The 17,668-nt window shown below is 38.3% G+C and overlaps 1 protein-coding gene across 1 annotated transcript; it reads left to right on the top strand.

The window, feature by feature from the left end:
• The first annotated feature begins 418 nt into the window (after window positions 1–418).
• Window positions 419–10,457, top strand: CCDC70 (coiled-coil domain containing 70). The gene is given in 5 exon segments (XM_066571777.1): window positions 419–516; window positions 879–945; window positions 9,854–9,902; window positions 9,905–10,291; window positions 10,294–10,457. Coding segments are annotated over 5 exon segments (765 nt in total).
• The last annotated feature ends 7,211 nt before the right edge of the window (window positions 10,458–17,668 follow it).

The raw sequence follows: 17,668 nt of genomic DNA on the forward strand, positions 1-17,668 counted from the left end.
GACTGGAAATTTTTGGCCTGGCTTAAAATATCTTTCAAGGAGAAGATAGGAGAAGAAGGAACAAGAGAGAGAAAGAGAGAAAGAAAGGAGAAAGAGAGAGAGAGAGAAAGAGAAAGAGAAAGAGAAAGAGAAAGAGAAAGAGAAAGAGAAAGAGAAAGAGAAAGAGAAAGAGAAAGAGAAAGAGAAAGAGAAAGAGAAAGAGAAAGAGAAAGAGAAAGAGAAAGAGAGAAAGAGAAAGTCACCACTCTAGGATTCAGCGTTATCTCAGCTGCTTCCAAACCCAGGGGTGGTCAAGCACACCTCACAGCACACATCACTGTAACTGTTATCTGTTCTGGTCTGCTGGGTCCCTCCTCCAGCTCAGTTAATGCTGATTTCAGCACCAAAATCTTGTGCCCGCATTTCACACAGAGCCGCAATGTTCCCAGCTGGCCCTTGCAGCCGACCACCCCCATTACAGCGCTGGTCACAGCACAAGAAGGCTCAGGGGTGCCGGGGGGAGCAGAGCATTCCCACGTATGGCTGAGCTTGCCCTGTTCCCCACCACTTCCAAACTGATTGTTTTAAGCCAGTCAGCTCTCCTCCAGTCTCCCACAATGAGGAACAATTGATACAGTCTATTTTAGATGCCAAATTTCGGAAAAGATGGATTACATCTTTTAAGTATCCATTTTATTGTGAAGGGATTCTATGCAACTAATCCAAATATAGGGTATTAATCTAATTTCAAGTTCTGTCATGGTGTTTATTCAGAGAGGCAGATGCAGATGAAGAGGTCTGAGTATAGTAAACTGTTAATGATTCTTAGAAAGGTTATGGTTTTTTTTAAGCAAGTATAATTAAATGAGGTTTTTGATTTCAGGTGCATCTTTGGGCAGAGGATCTTTTGCTGTTATTAAGAATGATGAGGAGAGCTACAGCTTCAGCCTGTCTCTGATTGAACAGGTAGGAGTGGAGGCATGACATGCTTTGGGATGTTAATTCTTCCTTCATATTTATGTCAAATCAAGTTAGGAAGATACTGTAAAAATATCTTTTCTCTGTCAGATACTGATTTGGTATGTTCCAGGAAATTAGGTCTTATTCTTTTAAATTACCTGGGTGCCCATGACTATGAATTTCACAAAGTCATTTTCAAAGGAAATAGAAAATGCTATCAACATTTAATTTCTGGATCATTTATTGCATTTTGCCTTATGGAAAGGATGTAATAAAAAAAAAATTCACATTTGAGATGGATGTGGAGAAATTCTCTGACAGCTCCTTTGTACCTTTGTTCCATGATGCTGGATTCTAGCTACTTTATTTACCTAAAATACAGATATCTAAGCTTTGCTAGTCAGCTTAAAAATTAATGAACAAAAGTAAACCCATCTAGATGATAGTGATGATTCATTTTACTTCTCTTAGACACCTGTGTTAATAGATGTATCTCACCCTGGAGGTATGTATTTCTCTGACATGACTATGAAGAAAATCTGTCATGACTTACTTGGATTTAAATACTTAGCTGTTAGACATCAGAATTAAGTTGGGATAAATTTCACATCATGTGAGATGAAAATAAACAAAAAAAAAGACATGAAACCATGTAATTTGTCATTTTTAATCATACATATATAATATTGCATGTATCTATTATAGTGTGTATATATAAATTTATAAATAAGTTTCTATTATATATATAGTTTGCCCTTAACAACTAGAAAGATTCATTTACTAACTGTTATTATTCAGGAAGATAAATAGATTTCTTTTTGCGTAATTATTCACGTTAAAGTGTAGCTAAATTCTTGCAATACTCCTTGTTCTAAATCAATTGTATGAGGTGATGATACAGCAGTTGGCACAGCAGTTTCACCAGCATCACATCTGTCCAATAGAAGCAGTGGCTTTAAAATACATATTTTTATGCAGTTGTGATTAGTCACGGTCACTCTCAGTCAGTTCACATTTTTCATTGCAGAAAGCTGGTTCTGGGAACAGACTACTGCACAGACCGTCTGTGTGCTAGCAGATATATGTACTAATTAATGTGGTAAGAGGTTACCTCCACAATCACAACAGAGCACAGAAAGACAATAGCAGGAATGGGAGCTCAAATGATACTCTCCCCTCATTACTAATAACCAGGACTAAAGAACCTTCATTTAGCAAGAAACTGGTTTTCAGCCAAAAGTCTGATAAGAAGCAGACCCTCCAAAGTGGGATAGTTTTTACCATGCCAGTGTCCTCTCTTGCACAGCTGTCCCAGGTCAGAAAACTTCCCGCTGGGAAGGTATAAGGACATTCATACATAGGATTGAGGAATTTTACCCCTTCTGATGGAACATAACTGTTTAACTATGCGGGAGTGAGAAGCAGCTGTCATATCTTAGAAGGGATCACAAACCATCAAAGATCACTGAAGTGCCTCCGGACCCATTTCTAGGGCCTTTCAACTAGAGGACTGCACATGATCCACAGGATTGCAATAGACAGTGTAAAACTTCCTCCCCAGGGGAGGTACCTGGGCATTCCCACTTGAACCTGTTGAACTTTGTGGTTTGGGAGCTTCCTCCATGCCTGATGGATCAAGAATGTGACCAATGGATATAGAAATTGCAACAAACAAGCCTTGTTGCTGGATTCACAGGTGATATCTTTGCTACCTGCCCTTATCCTGTCTTTCTCTTTCTTTATTTTCCTTACATATTTTTTTAAGTGATATCTTTATACTTTTATATAGATAATAATCAAAACAGTTACATATCTCCTTTCCAATGCAACCAAATTCTTCTAAAACAAGCCTGCTGTACATATACATATATAAACACCAGCAATTCAGTGTCATTTCACTTTAATCCACCCCAAGGGATCTATAATTGACAAGAACCTCAGTTGCTCCACCTTCAGCACCAGGTGGCAACAGAGCCACACAGTGGCTGAGTGGTGACTGCTTCAGCAGTGCACATGACTTAATATGGGATGTTTTGAGGAGGAATGAAAGGAAGGAAAAATGGATTTACGTGATTTGGGGAGGGGCAAGGATGGATAAATAAATGAGTAAGGGGGTAAAAAAGCCAAGTCGTGTCAATAGTTTGCTGTTTAGTACATTTGTATATTTTCTTTCACTCTGGAAAAAAGAATGTGAGTGTGACCTAATCACAGCCTTCCAGTACCTGAAGGAAGCCTACAACAAAGACAGAAATGGGCTATTTGCCCAAGGGAGAATAGATTCAAACTAAAGTAGATTTACACTAGATATTAGAAGGAAGTTCTTTACTGTGAGAGTGGTAAGGCACTGGAATATGTTGTCCAGAGAAGTTGTGGATGCTCCATCCCTGGAAGCATTCAAGGCCAGGTTATATGGGGCTTTGAGCTTACTCTGGCCTAGTGAAAGGTGTCCCTGACCATGGCAGAGGGTTTGGAACTAGATGATCTTTAAGCTCCTTTCCAACCCAAACCATTCTATGACACCATGATATATGTGGTGAACATGTCTGACCAAATGCATGTGCCTACTGGTTGTATATGCTCAGCTTTGCTACAGGTTGCACCCAGGAGCACAGTGCTGCAGCAGCCTCACCTCTGTCAGGTTGTTGGATCTGGCCCAGTGTTTTTCTGTTATGACACCCACTTACTTACATATGTGGCTTTGAAGGTGAGCTCTGCTCCACATCTGATTGCTTACCTATGACCAGGTGAATGCACAGATATACTTTTATAAAAAAATGTCCAGGTAAGTGCCCACAGCTGTAGCCCTTCCCCAGTGGATCTACTGTTCTTTCTGAGAACTCACGGTATGCAGTATTCCATCTGTTTTCTAAATGAATAAAGTGAGGATGAGGCATAATGTGGCATCACTCAGCCTTTCTGAAATGTTAACAGCGTTGCCCTATGTTGTATTTCCATTTGTTTTACAAAAATAACATCTTAGCTTTCCTATCACTTTTTACAACTAAGAGCAAATACTGCATTTTCTGTCCCTGGGATAATCCTTTCCTCATGCCACTTCCATGGTCTTTTCACATTTTAAAATTCAAATATTGGTTCTGTAAAAAGAGTTCAAAAAATACAGTAAAATATTTAGTATTCACATTTTAAAGCATCATTTGAATCACTTAATTTAGATTTATTTCAAATAGCATATGTCTCTTGAGCCATTGAAAATACAGAAATCCTTCCGTCTATATTAAAGTTCCTCAAAAGTCTAAGGCAAATAATGCATCAAATAAAAAAAATTCCATAATTATTGCTGGTAGCTCTTAGCTACTGTAATTTATGATTAAAAGTACTGGATGTCTCCTACATATTTATAGTAGCCAATATTATTTCAGAACTTATGAATAATAAAAATAGGCATGTTTCCCATATGACTGATACAAATTCATTACTACTCTTGTTAAAATTCGAGTTAGGAACTCAGAAAGCTAATTGTGATTTCTTTTTCTGTGTTAAGTGAACATGCAGGGATATGGCAGTTACTGCTTTAAGCTTTCAAAGTTTATAGACATGAAGTAGAATAACAAATATTTGATACATATTAAATGATTGTGGGCAGAAAATATGCTTTATGCAATTTTTCCTTCTACTGAAATATCTTCCTCTCTCCCTTCCTCAGTTCACTCTTTCTCTTTCTTTCTTTTACTTCTCTTACACTGAATCAGATATAGAAGAAGGAAGGAAGGAAGGAAGGAGACATAAAATAGGAAATTAGGAGCTTAAAGCAATGCATAAACCAGGTGGTTATTACTTATACTATTGTTAATATTATCCATTATTTGTTCCATTAAAATAATCTTATTAGGAAACCATGACTGCCATTATTCTTGCTTATTTCTTGAGATATCCCAACTGCTTTTTGGGATCTGACATAAAATTCTGTATTTCTTTCTCCATCTCATGCAGCTCAGAAGGCATGGAATGCAAATTCCATGGTTATTGCCAATGAAGAAGAGACACTCATGAATGAAGCAGTTCACTGTTAGAAAATTAATTAACATTCAGGAACAATCCCCACTGTTATAAACACAAATAACTCATATTCTTAAAAAACAAGAGGGTGAGAGTGAAAGAAGGACAGTATTTTCTAGTGTTTCTAAGAAAAACCAAAGCAAATAGATGATAAGTAATTTAAGTCTGAGTTTACAAACTGCGGAATTCACAGTCACTAAATATTTCACATTTTTATGGTTTGCAGCTGTGTTTAAATAAATCTATCTAATTATATTGAAGATTGCATTGTAATCACAGGCTCATCCCTTTTGCCTGCCCAGAACACAATAACAACGAGCTTGACTGGGTTATTAAGATTTAAAAATGGAGTGGGTTTTGGATTTATCCTAAGGTTCTCATCCTTCCTTCCTTCCTTCCTTCCTTCCTTCCTTCCTTCCTTCCTTCCTTCCTTCCTTCCTTCCTTCCTTCCTTCCTTCCTTCCTTCCTTCCTTCCTTCCGTTTTCTTTGTTTGTTTGGTTTGTTTTGTTGGGTTTTTTTCCTAAATATGATTGGCTTTCTGATTCAAAAGAATCATGTTTATGACCTTAAATTCAAAGTAAGAAAGACAGATAAGTCAATTCTTGACACTTTCCCACAAAGACCAGACCATCTGGACATTCTGTGTTTGTAACAGGTGCTTCTGGGACTTAGAGCCTAATTTTGGCCCAGATTCTGTTCTGTATGGGTGACTCCATTACTGTGTGCAACTGCACATTGCATTAATTGAAGGGATTCAGAAAGGCCAAGTATAGTAATTAGTCAGTTGGTCATGCAGAAAAGAGACTAGTGGCTTAGTGCCACCGAATGCTGAATGCACAGATGTACAGCACCATCAGCTTTTGCTCTCTGTGGTACTCTGCTAATCTCCGGCAGGTAGAGCAAAGATCTGTCTTAGCCCAGGTTTTCAGTCTCCTGGAAGCAACAACATAAATTTCATATCCACTTGGGAGAGAAATCATAAGTTTGAATGACCTAAAAAAGAAGCTACATCAGCATAAAATTGTCAGAATGGTAAAAGTGCCAGATGGGCCAAATATGGCAGTTAGGTTTTTAGGTTCCAGTCTGAGTTTTTAGCTTTTTCCAGCAGCAACTGGCATATGCAATACAAGCTGTAAAATGGGTGTGATTTTGATTTTATAAGCTTATTTTGTGAACTATGCTGTTTTTCTTTTCCTGTACTTTGCATTTTTTGCAAGCCTAGCTATTCTGGGGTCAGAGTTTGATCAGAATTGTTAGCTAGTGTCACCTGGAAAGTTAAGAAAATATCTGCTCTGCAACTCGTTTCCACTGAGCGGTGAAACTAAATGTGGGCAATGGGGGCATTTAAAAAAGTTGTGAGAGTAGTTTATAGTTCAGTTTTTGTGTAGATTAAGGCAGGATCTCAAGTCCTTTTTCTGTTTCTTTCACAAAGGCTGCGTGTGTTCTGTTTTGCTGTACATCCACTCAGAGTGGGTGTCATTAAAAGGTTTGGATTGTTGTATTTCACTGCATTGTAAAATTTGTAGACGAAACCTTTATTTTTAAAAGAGTATTTTTTACTTTCTGATCAGAACAACCAGAATTAAGAACTGGTAAACTGAAATCAGTTTGCCTAGGCCACTATTTTCACTATCATGTTAGGTTTTACACATATTGTCATGTTGAAATAATCCTCAGCAGCATGCATTGCAATGATATAATCTCACAGCCTTCAATCATAGACCTCACTGCAAAAATTGTTTACAATACTAAGATAAATATTATATTTGAAATATTTGAAATATTATAAAAACAGCCTTTAATCTTTACTTTAGTCATCTTAGAACCCTCTATTCACATTCTCTATATTTCCCATGTACTTTGATAACAGCAGTGTGATCCACTCCCTCAAGGGCAGAAAGGCTCTGCAGAGAAACTCAACAAATTAGAGAGATGGGCAAATGCCAACAGTAAAAGGGCAAGTGCCAGATTTCTCACCTTTGATGGGGCCACACAGTTTGTGTCAATAGACTGAGGGATGAGAGACTGGCTGGAGGGCAGCACTGCAGAAAGAGATTGGGGTGTCCCAGTCGGTGGGAAGTTGAGCATGAGTCAGTCGTGCCCTGGCAGCCAGGAGGGCCAACCCTGTCCTGGGGCGCATCAGACACAGCACCCCTAGCCAGGCAAGGAAGGGGATTGTCCTGCTCTGCTCTGATAAGGGGCAGCCTCACCTTGTGTATTGTGGGCAGCTTTTGGTGCCACAATATAAGAAAGACATTGTGCTACTAGAAAGCATCGAGAAGAGGGCCATGAGGATAGTGAAGAGGCTAGAGAGGAAGCCTTATAAGTGGTGGAGGTCACTTGGCTTGTTCATCCTGGAGGAGACTGAGGGGAGATGTCATCAGAGTCTTCAACATCATGATGGGAAGTGCAGGGGCAGCTACCAATGTCTTCACTGTCATGGCTAGTGACAGGACTCAAGAAAACATCATGAAGCTGAGTTAGGATAAGTTTGCCTTCATTTCTAGTGGAGTAAATAATTATTGGTATAATTTCAGCTGCATTGTTTTAGTCCAGTTCTGGAGTGCATTCGTAAAATTCCCTCCTTTTCAAACCTCAGATTATTCTTTCTTTTACTTTGTAGATTGAGGAGGAAATATGGCCTTAGTCTTTGTCACTTGTTGAAACTGACGGCTTTTTCCTACTACTTATATTTCTAAATTATAAAATAAGGGGACCTACATGTCAAAATAACCAGTGTTACTTTAAACTTTATATTTTAATATGGAAACAACTACAAGAGCTACCGATTTACATGAACTACCTCTTTTTAATCACTTTGACATTTTTAAAGAAGCTGAAAAAAATTAACTGAGCTATAATATTCAGATATATCTTGCTGATAAGCTTGGAAGAAATAAGATTTAAATAGTTCTTGGGGACTTAAAGTGAGGTAAAAAGCCTGGGAAAGATATATGAACCCAAGATACTGATCTTGTTTGATATTATAGGTTTCAGTATTACTCATCTGCATTGCCTATTTAATTTGAGTGAGCAGGCAGGGGAATCAAATATCCTGGAGGAAAGGATTCAGAGGGCTGATCATCTTGTAAAGTTTTCAGTGGGAATTGTATATATTCATCTCCTGAGATTACTGAACATTTTACATGCCATATTTCAGTCCCCTACCTAATTAACATAAAGAACAGAGCTGAGGGACAGTACAAAGAAATGATGTGATGTGTGTAGTGATTTAAACAGAATTGCCAAATTTAATTGTAAGCTCACTGGACTTTTTTTAATATCCTGAACACATAATGCATGATTAAAAAAGCCCCACATATCAGTCGCCTTTATCGAATCACAAATATTGGAAACAGGTTTATACTTTAGTTGGAATATAGTATTCCTCTGTCCCTCAAAATTCATAAGGAGTAGACAAGTTACCAGTGTAATCTAAGATGTTCATGTGTCTGAAGTAATTCATCCTCTTTTCAAACAAAGCAAAGCGATTGTCATAAATTACATGGATCCTGTTTGAGCTGGAAAAAAGAATGTAACCTGGGAGGCAATGAAGATTGCAAACACCCTACCATGAAGCTCTTTTATTATTTAATTCTCTCTTTTCATGTGCATTTGTTAAATCTAATCAAATATTTGGAATTATGAATACTAATGCTAGTCTATTTTGAATAATATAGAGACCATATATTGTTTCATCAATGGAATTTCTTATAATTTAGAAATAACTACAGTTACCCCAAATTTGCACCAAGGTAGCTAGAAGCAAAAGCTCACTTTTAGAGTCTATGTATGAAAATATTTCATGGCAGCCATCAATACCATTGGCAAAAAAAAAATAAAATTTAGCCAGATGGAAAATAATGTTTTGAATTAACATAATGGATGGAGAAATATAAAAAATACTCATGAAAATAAAGACTGACTTGCTAGAGAACCCTAGACATACAAACCCTAATGCTTTAGTTCATATAGACACAACTGATTTGATTACCACTGCCTCTTAATGCTGTGTCACTACTGCTATGTCTTTTGAAATTACATCATTGAGGATAGCCTCACTGACAGGTCTGTCATGAGCTGCCAGACAGCAAACTGATTCAAGGATAACACAATGGTAGCTATTGCATTATTTCCTTAATTTATTGTAATTTTTCTTCTGGGTACTCCACAGATATAATATAGTTTCTCTGAACAGCTAGAATATGTGTTTGCATTTAGCTGTATGTATAAATTATGTGATTGAGCAGCATGTTAACTAATTGTTTAGTGTTTCCAAGTAAACACCAGGCATATATACAAAACATGCTTGATTTTAAAAATATTGTCCTTTATATTGAATTTAAATTTATAAAAATCCTACTTAGTCTGTACATTTGCTTCAATCCAAACAACATAACATTGTTGCAGCAGGGTGGAATAAGGAATAAACAATAATTAAAAGTGTTTATTGCTACCTTACCTCAGTCATAAACAAGTTAATGAGAACAATTGATGAAGTTTTTGGACTCTGAAAGGACTCTAAGAGGAAATAGTATAATCAAGTTAGCCTTGTGAAATTTAATCTGCTGAACATACTTCAGCACATGCAAAAATATACAGTGTTTGTCAAATGTCAGTATTGATTTACTGTTATTTTTATTTTTAGATTTAATACTATATTTATTTATTTACTTACTTACTTGGACACTTAACCTCTATTCTCTGTTCCATGACTACTGCATATGGAAGGTGGAATCACCTGGACCACAGCACAGCCCCTGAGTGGTGCAGTAAGTGGGAAAGTATCTGACTCAAAGGATAAATATTCTTTGAGGAACATCAGCAATTTATCACTGCTGCTCCTACTCCTATTTGCCAGCTCCTGTCATGTGGCATGATTTAACCAAACTGGAAGGAGAATCTGGTCTTTCAAGAAGAGAATCAAAATTTTCGGCAAAAGCACAAAGTTTTCATATTGAGAACAAAGCCTACTATCAGGAGAATCTAAGTGTCCACAGACAGAACAAAGTCCTTTGGGAACAGAATAAAATCCTTCAAAGGAAGCATAAGGACTCTTCAGAGGAAACAAAGAACCTTGAGAAACAGCAAAAGGCTTGCCAACAAAATAAAGCCCTCAGAGAAGAGATTACGTCTCTCAAAGGATATGAATGAGCATTTGCATTGAAGGGAAAAGCTCTTCAGGATGAGATTTTAGCTTTCTGAGAAAAACACAAAGCCTTCAAGGACCAGCTTAGAGCTCTTCAAGAGGACAACAAAGCCAGTCAGGTGGAGGAAAAAGCTGTTTGTAAAGAAAAATTCTCCTCTCTCAGTGAGCAGAAATTTACTCTGCAAGAAGGGAAAATGCCCTTTCAAAGAAGAAAAAGGCCCTAGGAGGTTAGGAGAAAGCTCTCCAAGAACAGCACAGAGACCTCCATGAATGGAAAAAGATACTTCAAGAGAAGGAACAATGTAATATAAGTAAGAACCAGGTGCTTTGGGAGATTTTGCAGCAGGACTGAAGAGTTTAGAAAAAAACAGTATTTTTTGTTGTTGGCCAAACATCAGCAAGTAATGGATGAAAAGAGGCATCAAGCAGCCTTTTAGGCTTAGTGCAGAGGTCTTGCAGAAGTGCTGAAGCATGGATGTTGGTATTTCAGATCCCTGAAGCCTAGTAAATTAATGTTGCAGTACATAATGAATATCTGTAGATGTCTGCTATATTGAGGTATTAAATATCACAGAGAACAACTTATTTTAGTATTTCAAAAGTTAGATTAACACTTTTTACCATAGAATACTAGGAGATATTATTAGAAAATGGATGCTGATATAATTAATATTAAAGTCATATACAAGTGATCTTGTGACAGACTTATTTTTTGCATCTAGATTAACAAGTAATACAACATTTCTGAGAATAATTTGTATGAAATACTTTCAGAATATGCTAACAAATTCTTTCTCTTGGAGGTTTTCCTTCAAAGATCCAATTTTAACTTGAATTGTGGGAAAAATAATGTGGTATATCTGTGCTTCTAAAAAAAGAAATATTATGAAACAAGCTTGAACACTGTTTTCCTGGACAGTCCACCATGCTACTTTTCTCTGCTTCTGCTTTGTGCAATTTCAAAGCCAGTATGCACAATTACCGCCAAAAGCAATACTTAGATGAGACAGTGTTTGTCTTTAATGGTATACGTTGCTCAAATGTCAGCCTTGTAAGCTTTGTACCCTTTGACACCTGTACATGTATTTATATCACATTTCAGTACCCATAAAAAAGGTTGTGCTATCATATGATAAAAATACTGCCCTTGTGGTGTGCAAAAATATTATTTCAAAATCTTGAAACCAAAAAAAACAGACCAGAATAAAACCAACACATTGAGACTACCTGGTGTGCATGTAGGAAATCAAGGATAAGAACTCATTGTATGGATGTGACCAGTCTGCTTTTGTTAAGTCTAACCATAACCAGACTGACACACAAGTGGAGTACTCGATACATGACCTCGAGTCCAGGTCTTTGGAAAATATTTTTTATTCACTCGGAAACTCAGTTAGCAAAAAAATGTGTTAAAATACAGAATACTTGTTAGTGTAGAAACAGTAGGGGTGGCAAAGAAAGTTTTCTAGTCACGGTTCCAAAATCTCAAGGAGAAGGAGTATTTCAGGCAGTAGAGCAATGACATGTGTAGTAGCTAGCACCTGAGAGGCAAATTTACGTTTTATTTCTTTTGCCAAATGTTAAACTCTTAATAATTACATCTCTGGCCTAAAGACCAGATAGGCTTTGTAAAGTTGAGCTCAGTGTTGTACTAGTGGACATCACACCTGAGAAAACTGTTGGAATTTGGAAATATTGTGCTGGAGAATCATCAGAAGGTTTTTGCTTGCACAGATGATTTCCCAGTGAGAGCACTGACAAGACTACTTTATCCTCAGATTAGAGATTTTTTTATTCAGCCCCTTACTTTGGATACAGCCACTTTGTATGTTAGAGGCATTGTCAGCAGATGTCTATCTTGCTTGTGATCTTTTTTTGTGATCTTCTTTTGTGATTTGAGTGACCATAGAAGAGAGAGCTAAGGAGAGATGAACCATGGACTACAGATCAGTATTTAAAAGTTTTTATGAATGTAGGCTAAATTACATGACTGCTTATGTAAATACTGTATAATAATTGTTGAATATCATGTGAGCTAAAAAAAAAAGCAACAAACCTCTATAACCATAGAAATATTTAGGTTGCATATGACCTTTAGAGATCACTCATTGAAAGCAATGACAGATTTCAGGTTACTTTACATAAGAGGAACATTAAGCAATGCTACCTTGGAATGGGGGAAGGTAAACACATCTGTCTCCAGTATTTGCCTGGTTCCTCTGCTTGGTTCATCGGTCCAGTACTGGGCATGTCTGATGGGTCCTAGTTGCAGAGAGAGATGGCAGAGCCACAGCATCTCTGGGGGATGTGGTTTCAGGGGAAAAAATGGTGAATGCACTCTGCAAGTGTCCCGCAATTTCTCTGGAGACGTTTTTTCCATTTTTTTTTTATGCCTCCAGTTCTCTTTCCTGAGTAGGTATAAATCAGGGTGCTGGGAGCTCCCTTGCCTTGCTGCATGTTTAATTGAAGATGAGTTAGCTTATGGCAGTGCTAGATCTTGCCAAAGCCTACTGGTTCAGAGTAGTTCAGAGCCTTCTCCACAGAATGCACCTTGCAGCTAGTGGAAACCCACGGAAACCCAGCCAGCCTACCAGTTATTCTCAATACAGTATTCCTATACCTTTATTACGTCACCAGTATGAGAATGGTTCTGTCCCCTATCCTGGACCTTGTGTCAGATGACTTTTTCAACCAGGTATAAAATGGATGTGTGGGTGCATTTCAGTCATGGGTTTTTTCCATATTGGATAAGCAATTATAGATTCTGTGCCTTGCAACTCAAAAATACCATTTTCTAGATAATTTCTTCTTCTATTCTGCCCATTCTGGGATTGAATTGCAGCAGGTTTCTTGGATAATGCCCCTAATAATGATTTGCAAAGTCTAACGACTTTAGTTTAGTCTGCATGGCAGCAGGAACTCCTAAGGGTTGGTTCACACAATAGATAGAGGAATTTGTGATTGCAGTGGACAGAATTTTTAAAACTTTAATGCAAAGGCAATTTTTTTTCTGGACAAGGAGTCAGGGCAGTAAGTTGGGGTAGTTAACAGACATTCTGAGTCAAATGTCAGACTCATCCAAGCTAGACAGTCCTGGTACGCACATAACTTAAGTGATAGCTTATGCTTTGTCTCAGATGGGATATCTCTATAAGGAGCAAACCCTTACACAGAAAAAAGACAGAATTTGCTGTTGTGCAGCAGAAAGTCTCAACCTTTGTTCTTTACTAGCTGTGTGGTGACCAGCTGAGGGAGAACTACTACTTTCCCCATGGAAACTAGACACACATAGCTGTGTGACCTGTGAGACACTCCGACAGAGCTTGCACCTAAACTCATGGCTGCCCATATCTGTGAGGAGAAAGAAGTCCTTCCTGTTTTCTGATAGTCTCATATCCAAGTATTTTTCAAGTTCTGTTGAAGTATATGAAGGTGTTCTTCTAGAGCTGCTTTCTCTACTCTTTTTCTTCCCTTGGTCCCCTTGGAATTTTATGATGTGTTTAGTCAGAATAAGGGACTATGATAATAACTTGGCAAGATTATGTGCTAGTGAGATAATATGCCTTTTGGAAAATACTGCATTAAATTCTAATTGCATTTGGGTGTATTTTAATTCTGGGATCGGATACTTATATAATGAAGAAATATGGTGCTTTAATTTGTCTTTATTGCATTAATATGATTACATTTACTTGCATACAAATAAATTAATTATTCCATAAATACATTATGTTTAAAACATCACAAAATTATTGTGTGTAATTAAAAACTTCAAGTATGATTAACAGTGTTTCAAAGTATTCTAAATTAGCTGTTTATTTCCTGTGAAAAACTGAACACCACTCTGGTATAAGGAGTGATGATAAAGCTTCAGCTAAATCTATATAATGATAGATTGACTTTTGTGTGATGATGAAGGTCTTGGCTGTAACAAACAGAATTAAGTCCTGGAGGTTTGGTGGGTTTACTGTGATTGGATGCCAGGTATCCATCAAATCTGCTCTATTACTCCCCTCCATTGCAGGACAGGGGAGAGGAAATACAAAAAAAAAGGTTCATGGGTTGAGATAGGGACAGGGAGAAATCACTCACTGATTACTGTCACAGGAAAAACAGACTCAGCTTGAGAATATTAAATTAATTTATTACTAATCATGTTCAGAGAAGGATAATGAGAAGTAAAACAAATCTTAAAAATACCTTTCCTCCTTCGTGGGCTCTACCTCCTCCCTGACGGAAGTGCAGGGACATGGGGAGTGAGAGTTACAGTCAATTTATCACATGTTGTTTCTGTCACTGCTCTGTCCCTGCAGTCCTTCCCCTGCTCCAGCATAGCATTCCTGCCAAAGGAGACAATTCTCAATGAACTTCTCTAGAGGCAGTCTTTCCCACAGGCTACAGTACTTCATTAACTGTTCCACTGTGGGTCTCTTTCCTATGACATCCAGTCTTTCAGGATCAGCCTACTCAACATTGGGGTCCTAATAGTGTCACAAGTCCTGCCAGAAAATCTGTTTAAGCATGGTTTCTTCCCTTCATGAGTGCATAGGACCCTGCCAGAAAGCTGCTCCAGCATGGGTTTCCCAAAGTTTCACAGTCCTTTTTCAGGTGTACATCTGCTCTGGCTTGGGTCTCCACCATTGACCTCTACAGGCTTCATGGGGGCAGCTTTACTCACCATAGTCTTCACAACAGGCTTCACGGGAATCTCAGCTCCAGCACCTGGAGCACCTCCTCTGCCTCCTTCTTCACTGACCTTGCTGTTTCCAGAGTTGCTTCTCTCACATATTCTCACTTCTGTCTTCTCTCAGCATGCTTAAATCTGCACAATGACTTCTTCCTTCTTAAATATCTTATCACAGAGTTGCTACTACCACCTCTGGCTCAGCCTTGACTGTCTGCAGATCTGTCTTGTAACTGATTGGCATTGGCTCTGTTGGATATGGGGGAAGCTTCTGGCAACTTTTTAGAGAAGCCGGTCTGCACCCCAACCCCTCTACCAAAACTTGGCCACACAAACCCAATACAAGGAAAATCCCCGACCCCAAAACCCAGTTACCAGCAGTGTGCATCAGGCATTAATACTGAGGCCCATGCTGCTTAGCACCCTCATTAATGACCCAGAGAATAGGATGGCATGCACCCTCAGCAAGTTTGCAGATGACTTAAAACCAGGAGGAGTGACTGATATTCCCAATGGTTGTGCTGCCATTCAGATGAATGGACTGGAGCCTTGGATAGATAGGAACCAGCAAAATCAAACACATATTTCCCCAGGGAAATTCCTGTGGAGGAATAAGCTCATGTCCCAGTAAATGCTTCCTGCTGACCATCTGGAAAGCAGCTTTGTAAAAAAAAAAAAAAACCTGACCTGAGGCATTGGCAGACACTGAGTTGAAAAGGAGATGTCAGTGTGACCTTGCAGTACAGAAATTTAATGGTATCCTGGGCTGCATTAGGAAAAGTGTTGACAGCAGGGAGATGATCCTCCCCCTCAGTGTGGATGAGGCCACAATTAAATAGTGCATTCAGCTCTGGGCACCTCAGTACAAGAGAGATAAGGATTTATTGGAGAGAGTCAAGTAAAGGGCTACTGTCTCTTGGTTTAAGTCATTGAGTAGAGGCTGGCAGACCTGGAACTGTTCAGTTTGGAGAAGACTCAGGGGAATCTTATGCATATGTATAGATAACTGATTTGACCAGGGGAGGAGAGCAGTAAAGAATTTGGAGCAAGACTCTTGTCTGTGTTATCTAGTAAAAAAAACAGAGGTAATGGACAGAAATTATGATATAGGAAATCCAGGGAATCTTTTTATATTATTGAAATCCCCCCACTTTTTATTGTAAGAGTTATCAGCCTTTGGAATAGGATGTCCAGTGAGATTGTAGAGCCTCCATTTTCGGAGACATTCAAAAATTTAATATCTTGGACTTTTGCCTGGGCAACCTCTTGTTCTTTGAGTAGGGAGCTGGACAGCACAATTTGCAGTGGCCCCTTCCAATCTCAACCATTCTGTGATTCTTTAGCTTACCATTCCAGCCATTGAGACCATTGATGTGTGCTAAGCACCTTCTACTTCTAGCCTAACCTGAAGGTTTCTTTCCTGCCATAGGGTTTCTTTAAATTTTTAGTAAGAAGACAAGCAGAAGAACCTCAGAAACAAGCATTACACAGAAGTACAGACAATGTATTTAAAGAAGGATGATATTAGCATCAGCGCCATAATCCAGTTCAGATCAAGGTTCGGAAAAAGAACATTTTCTGATAATCTTTTCCACTGGGCATTTAACAGCTATCTAATTGAATGGGATTCGAATTGCAACTTTTACAGCCACAAAAAAAAAAAAAGGTAAAAGGAGAGAAATGCTACTAGAAGTCTTTAAATGTAATTATAATATGCAAGGTGTTCAGTTTTAAGATCTTTTGAAAATATAAGCCCTTTAGCTTGATCTTTTTTTATATTATTGTTTTAAACTTTATCCCTTTTCCTTGTATCCCTCTTATCATTTTCTACCATGGTTAAAAATGTGATGCAAGGGATAACTAATATAAATTGAATCTGCCTTGTAATAGATGCTTTCAAAAATTGTGAAATTCCCATATCTATAGGTAAACAATATTTTTTACATGTTTCCACTGCTACAAAGAGAAAGAGGAGTTAAAGGGAAAGTAATTGCATGAAAATAGCATTGCAATTTCACTTATCAGGGTGGTAAATTCAATGTCCTGCTCAGTTTCTTTCCCAGCCATCTCTGTAGGATTTGAATGTGCATGTAGATGACTCATGAACTTTTGGAGTTACCTGCACAAACACTTTTAACATACAGGAGAGGATAATTTTTGGTAACACATTGCCTGAGTGTGCTGGTTTTGTCTGGGGTAATTTCCTTCACAATGTCTGGTATGGGGCTGTGTTTTGTATTTGTGCCAAACACAGAGTTGATAACACAGAGATGTTTCTGCTATCACTGATCAGGGCTTACACAGAGCCAAGGCCTTTGCTGATCTTCCTGCTGCCATGCTGGCAAGGATTGTAGGGGTGCATGGGAGGTTGGGAGGAGACAGAGCTGGAACAGTTGGCCCAAACTGGTCAAAGGGATATTCCAAACCATATGGCATCGTGCTCTGTATTTAAAGCAGAGAAAAGAAAAAGGGAAGTATGGGAGGATGTTCAAAGTGATGGTGTTTGTCTTCCCAAGTCACTGTTACATGTGATGGGGCCCTGCTGTCCTGGAGATGGCTAAACCCCTGACTGCCCATGGAAAGCAACGAATTAATTCCTTGTTTTGTTTTTCTTGCATGTGTGGCTTTTTGTTTTCCCTATTAAACTGTCTTTATTTCAACCCATGAGTTTTCTAGCTTTTATCCTTCTGATTGTCTTCCCGATCCCACTGGTGAGGGAGTGAGAAAGCAATTATGTGAGGTTTGGTTGCTGGCTGGGTTAAACCACAACGTTTATGGACATGTGGAGATACCTGCAAAGACACTTTTAATATACAGGAGGGACATTTTCTTGGTCGGGTGAGCTACATAAAAGACGATGCTAGCTACAGAGACTGCAG

This window comes from Molothrus aeneus, chromosome 2 (assembly GCF_037042795.1).
Source record: "Molothrus aeneus isolate 106 chromosome 2, BPBGC_Maene_1.0, whole genome shotgun sequence".
Lineage (NCBI taxonomy): Eukaryota > Metazoa > Chordata > Aves > Passeriformes > Icteridae > Molothrus > Molothrus aeneus.